The sequence below is a fragment of the Marmota marmota genome, unplaced genomic scaffold (assembly GCF_001458135.2).
Source record: "Marmota marmota marmota unplaced genomic scaffold, marMar, whole genome shotgun sequence".
NCBI classification, from domain to species: domain Eukaryota; kingdom Metazoa; phylum Chordata; class Mammalia; order Rodentia; family Sciuridae; genus Marmota; species Marmota marmota.
In genome coordinates, this window is record NW_025999932.1 from 45,061,819 (window position 1) to 45,067,818 (window position 6,000).

Below are 6,000 nucleotides of genomic sequence, written 5' to 3' on the forward strand. Positions count from 1 at the left end.
AATCATAAATCCACCTATCAAACTCTAACCACAGTTCCTATCCTGCCAATGCTCTACCTTGGTGACATTTCTACCTTTGTTATTTAATACCACTAAAGTTCCCCACATCTTTCGCTTTCACCACCAGTTCCTTTTTAACTTATTTCACGATAACTCTCTTAAATTATTTCACAATTTAGTTTAACAACCACTGCCTTGCCAATATTCTTAAATTCCTAAAGATAACTGATTTAACTCCCACCACACCCAGGTTACAAACTGAAGAAAAACACACCTATACACACACCTTAAAGAATGGTGCATTATGAAATTCAACAGAGTCCTTGCAACTGCTGCAAAAATCTAGGTTTGGGTCTGAGCTTTACATGGCAGTTGGAGGGCAAAAGAAAGAAGTATATGAATTTATTTAAAAAGAACTGTTAAGAGTTGGTGGTTCCTTCATATAATAAAGTGAGAATTTCATTCTGGACATACTGATTTTAGGATACTATGTGGTGTAAGCATGTGGAGATGCCCAGCAGAGCTGAAGATTGTCTGAAGAGGTCTAAACTACAGGAAGACTGACTTATAGCAATCCTTCTCAAGTTATTTTATATGTACTAACATATAATAAAGCTAACAAATCTATACATTTAGTTTCAATTACAAAAGTTGAATGTCAAACTCACAAAAGTGTAGCATTTGTACATATGAGACATTCTTTAAAAAAAGCATTAAATGAATAAATCATTTATCCTTATTTGATGCTCAGGTATAAAGTTTCATAATTACTATTGTAGGAAGGTCCCAACTGACTTCCCCTTCTGCTGCAGATTCTAATCAATCAAACATACACAATATTGGCTTAGGCTCACCACATTCTGAATTCTCATCCTTTTAAATTTAATCTGTGGTTTTAAAAAAACGTACATTTAAAACTAAAGTACTTACTCGGTAACCTTCAAGATCTCTCATTTGGATCTGCAACAGAGAAAGATCCCTCAAAATTTGCAAATTATCTTTATCTAACTTGAGGGCATTTCGGTAACACTTAATAGCTTCATCATATTTCTTATCGGAACGCTGCAGGAGCCCATATACATGCCAACCTATTAAGTTAAGGAAATAGAGACATTCACAGAAACCAGAATATAAAATGTTAACAAAATGATATTTTATCTAAGATTTGTTTCAGAATGATCTAGGATCAGAGTAAAGGGAACAATGAGGGGTGATGAAGATGAAACCAGATGAAACTTGACTGACAATTGTTAAATTGTTGAAACTGAGTGACAGGCACACAGAAGATCATTATTCAATTCTCTTCATTTTTCGATGTGCTTGAAACTTTCTACAACTTTTACCTAACTTTAGAAACTTCTTAGCAAAAGTTGTTTACATTTTTCTACCTCTATTCCCTCACTTTTTTTTTTATCCCAGTGGCCTCAAAATTTACTTACCCCAAAATCACAATTATCTTTTTTTCAAAAAGGCTTAATTTTTATTTTATTTTATGTATTTATTTGTGGTTCTAGGGATGCCTCACACATACTAGACATGCATTCTACCACTGAGTGATGGCCCCAGAATGCAATTATCTTTTAAAACAAGTTTACATTCAATGAATTCTAAAATATGCAAAATATCTAAAATATCACTAAGTTCACTAGTGATAATAAAGACCACAAATTAAAGTCTTAACAGATCTTGGAGCCAAAAAAACCAACAACTATCATACTTACATGCCCTCTCTCTTCACTCTGGGGTAGGCACTGGGATAGAAAATAAGTACTTAGTATTTTGGAAGAACACTAAGCTAAATATGTGAAAACACTAGTAAGTCTATTCATGTTCAATATTAGTTGCTAAGTGAGATTGTAATGCAAAATTTAAGATATAAGAGCACTAAGTAAAAAGACTGTGAATAAAAATATACATAGGCAAAAGAAATGAAAATCATTTTCAATGATCCATTTTTTAAAAATACTTTTTTAAAAAATATATTGGAATACTATCTAAAGAAAACTACAATTGTAAAGATTCAGTGAAGTAGCCAGGCATTATGAAACAAGCTTATCATTCCAGCTACTCAAGAGGCTGAAGTTAAGAGAATCACAACATCAAAGCCAGCAAGGGCAACTTAGAGAGATCCTGCCTCAAAATAATAAATAAAAAGGGGTAGGCAATCAGAGAAATGAAAAGTTGTGCTGCAATTGTGTACAATGAATCAAAATGCATTCCGCTTTCATATATACCTAATTAAAATAAATGAATATTTAAAAAACTACACATTTCTGTATAATTTTAAATCATAAAATACTATACATGTGTCCTTGATACTTGTGAATTTCCTAATTTACATTCTCTTTTCTTAGATCAGTGAAAATATACATTTTTCAAGATAGCTAAAAATTTAAGTAATAAAATATGTAGAATATCAACATTAAATGGCAGGGTAGGGTTATAGCTCAGTAGTGGAGCACCCCTGGGTTCCATCCCCAGTACCAAAAAATTAAAACAAAAATATTTCAGTAAAGTAACAGCTATGTCCCTGTGCATCAACAGAAACCAAGCAAATAATCAATATAGTGTCTTTCTTGATATTAAATAAATAACACTGAAGGAAGGGGTGGTTGCTTGTTTGTTTTCCAGTACTCTTAAATTTTATGCCTTACTCCTAAAGATAACTGATTTAACTCCTACAACACCCAGGTTATGCACAGCTGAGAAAAAAACACACCTGGGGCTGGGGCTGTAGCTCAGTGGCAGAGTGCTTGCCTAGTATGCGTGAGGCACTGGGTTCAATCCTCAGCACTACATAGAAATAAACAAATAAAATAAAGGCATTCTGTCCATCTACAACTACAAAAAAAAAAATTTAAAAAAACACGCCTATACACACACCTTAAAGAATGTGCATTATCAATTTCAACAGAGTCCTTGCAACTGCTGCAAAAATCTAGGTGTAGGGTGTAAGTGTTATATGGCAGTAGGAGGGCAAAAGAAAGAAGTAAATGAAGAATTTATTTAAAGCGAACTGTTAAGGGCTGGGGTTGGGGCTCAGCAGCACAGCACTTGCCTAGCATGCATAAGACACTGGGTTCGATCCTCAGCACCACATAAAAAAAAATAAATAAAATAAAGGCATTCTGTCCATCTACAACTACAAAGAAAAAAATGTTTAAATGTTATAAAAAGAACTGTTAAGAGTTGGTAGTCCCTGGGGCTGGGTCTCGGGCTCAGCAGTAGAGCATGTGTGAGGCACTGGGTTGCATTCTCAGCACCGTATAAATAAATAAAATAAAGGTCCATCAACAACTAAAAAAAAGAAATGGTGGTTCCCTCATACAAGAAAGTGAGAATTTCATTCTGGACATAAATGATTTTAGGATACTAGGTAGACTAAGCACATGGAGATGCATGCTATACAAGTATTCTACTACTAAGTCACACCCAAAGCCAAACCTGTTTTAAAAAGTAAATATGCACATACACACTTTATAGGGATTCTTTAAAATACACCAATAAACAAACAAGGGGTAGGAAACTGATGAAACTAGAAATTACAAAATGTCAGTAATTATTAGAGATGAGTAATGGTTACAAAGACTTCACTGGATTCTCTTCTATGTAGATTTAAAAGTTTTCATACAAAAGGTTTTTTAGTTTGAATTAAGAGAAAAAATAATAAATAAGTAAAATAAACTATATTACTATAAAAGGATACAGACATGACTCTTGACATCATTACGAAGTCCTTTACGAACAAATTCATATGCTTCTTCTTTTTTTCCTAAACAGTTCAATGTTAATCCTTTCATAGCCAAAGTCTCTGAAAAATAATGTTAACCTCTATTTACACATGAAATATTCAAATTATTCTCTTAGCACTATTTTAATATTTGAAAACTGAAGGATTGATACTGCTTCAATGCTTACACTAGTCATCTTTTTAATCTCAGAACTTTTCTACAAATACAAAAAAATAAAACTACACTTAAGTATTTTCTTAATGTTTAGTCCAAATCCTTTTCTAAAAACTCCTTAGGTTACAATTAAGTTGTTCAAATGCTTTTTGTCCTTTCAAAACTATAAAAAATGTTGATATCCTACAGAAAAAATTAACAAAGCAGACTCTTAGGTCCTACTGAATTAAATGTATTACAACTCACTATTCCACAGCTTTCCCTGAGATCAATTCTAGCCAATCATCATCTAATTTACATCTCACAAAAACAATGAATCTACCTAACAAAGAGAGAGACAGAACTTAAATAATATATTCAATATTGGAACAGAATTTCAACTAATTCTTAGCTAATTAACATCAGCTTGAATTTCAAGAACATAGGGACTACAGGAGTGAATAAGTTAGCAAGTTAATAAATAAGGATTGTTTAGAATAAAATAATCTCTCAATAATCCACAGAAGGGAATAGACAAAAACAGCGGTTTTCAAACTGAGCGCCATAGACTTTGGAATTTTCAGAACTCAGTGATCCAGCTGCCCAGACCCCAATAACCAAACATCTCTCATCTCTCTTACATATTTTCCAGAGACTCCATTTTGATAAAGGTTCCATAGCTAAAAAGCTTGAAACTAAGTTTTAAATTTCAAAAATTCCATGAAATGGAAGATTCATTTCCTTCAACATTACTACAAAAGTAAGCAAGGGTCAGCTTATTTTTCCAATAAAGTGTTTTCAAGAATTCCTTCTGTTGTTCAGAGACCTCAACTAGTTTTGCTATGACACAGAATCCTATTTTTTTGACTACCCAGATCCTTTGAAAAACACTGAAAATGGATGAAGCAAACACCAGTGCTAGAAAAACAATACAATATACACAATCTAATGGTAGATCAACAGTACCATATTTATATAAAAGGTCAGCAGATGTATAAAAGCACATCTGCCAAAGAATAAAACACATATGACTATCTTCACACTACTTCTGTATTATAAATATTGTCCTAGTTTTATATACAGAAAATCAAGGTCTAAACAAATTCTATTCAAAAATCAGGCCTATAACTTGAACAGGTTGAGCATCCCTAATACAAAAAACTCAAAAGTCAAAGTTTTCTGAGCACCCATAGGTTCAACATGTATTCCACAACTTTTAGATTTCAGATTTTTGGATAAGGTATATTCACTTGTAGTCTATGCAAAATTCCAAACTCTCAAAAACTCTGAAATCTAAAATAGTCTGGTCTCAAGCATTTCAGATAAGGGATATTCAGCCTGTTAATTACCTCATCCAATTTTCCCAATACATCTCACCTAAAGATACTACAAACACTGAAGCATAATAAAGTAGTCTAGAATAAGACTTATATGAAGCATAGCTAAAAATGAACTCAATAGAGAACTGCAAGGTCTTGGAATATGGAAGTACTCTTTCATTTTTAAGTATCCTATCTGATTTTGGAATCAAATTTCTCTAGGGCAATCTCTGAACAGACAATACCTCCATGTTCAGCAAATTTGGGGTTCGAAAGAATCATCTTGCAAAACTTGAGGCAATTTTTGTACTGCTTCTGTTCATAACATTTCTGCAAAGAAATATGAACAAAAATTATTTTATAAAATGAATGCGTAATGAAGCACCTTTTCACTGCATCATATAAATTCTAAATTCAAGATCCAAAATAAGGTCTAAAACAAGACTTGTAATCAATTTATATCACTTAAAACATGAAGTGTACTTTTGTTACCTACTCTTTGCCAAACTGTTCTAGAATCTGAGTATTTTTACTTTAATAGGAGATAAAGAAAAAAGACATTTAGTAACTAGGAAATTTATCAACCAATACTGCCACAGAATTTAACTGAAAATTCAAAAGCAAAACATGTGTGATAACAGAAAAATATTAGAACACTCCATTAAAAGTCTTTGCTATTTCAAGAATGAAACTAAGACCCAAAACACACATTAAAAAATGACATTTATTGAATTATTACTATGTATCTGTACAAAACTTGGCATATCTTAATGCTTTCTCTTTTTTTTTTTTTTTTT

At 32.3% G+C, this 6,000-nt stretch overlaps 1 protein-coding gene across 6 annotated transcripts in view; it reads right to left on the reverse strand.

Moving 5' to 3' along the window:
- Naa16 (N-alpha-acetyltransferase 16, NatA auxiliary subunit) overlaps window positions 1–6,000 on the reverse strand; it is a 55,579-nt gene that overhangs the window by 44,791 nt on the left and 4,788 nt on the right. For all 6 annotated transcript variants that reach the window (XR_001503392.2, XR_007346819.1, XM_048800978.1 and 3 more), the window contains 3 exons: window positions 5,449–5,533; window positions 3,707–3,811; window positions 931–1,088 (listed from right to left, as the gene is read on the reverse strand). Coding sequence is in view for 4 of the 6 variants with exons in the window: in XM_048800978.1 (XP_048656935.1) it covers window positions 931–1,088; window positions 3,707–3,811; window positions 5,449–5,533 (348 nt within the window). In the remaining 2 variants the exon portion in view is untranslated. The remainder of the gene's footprint in view (window positions 1–930; window positions 1,089–3,706; window positions 3,812–5,448; window positions 5,534–6,000) is intronic.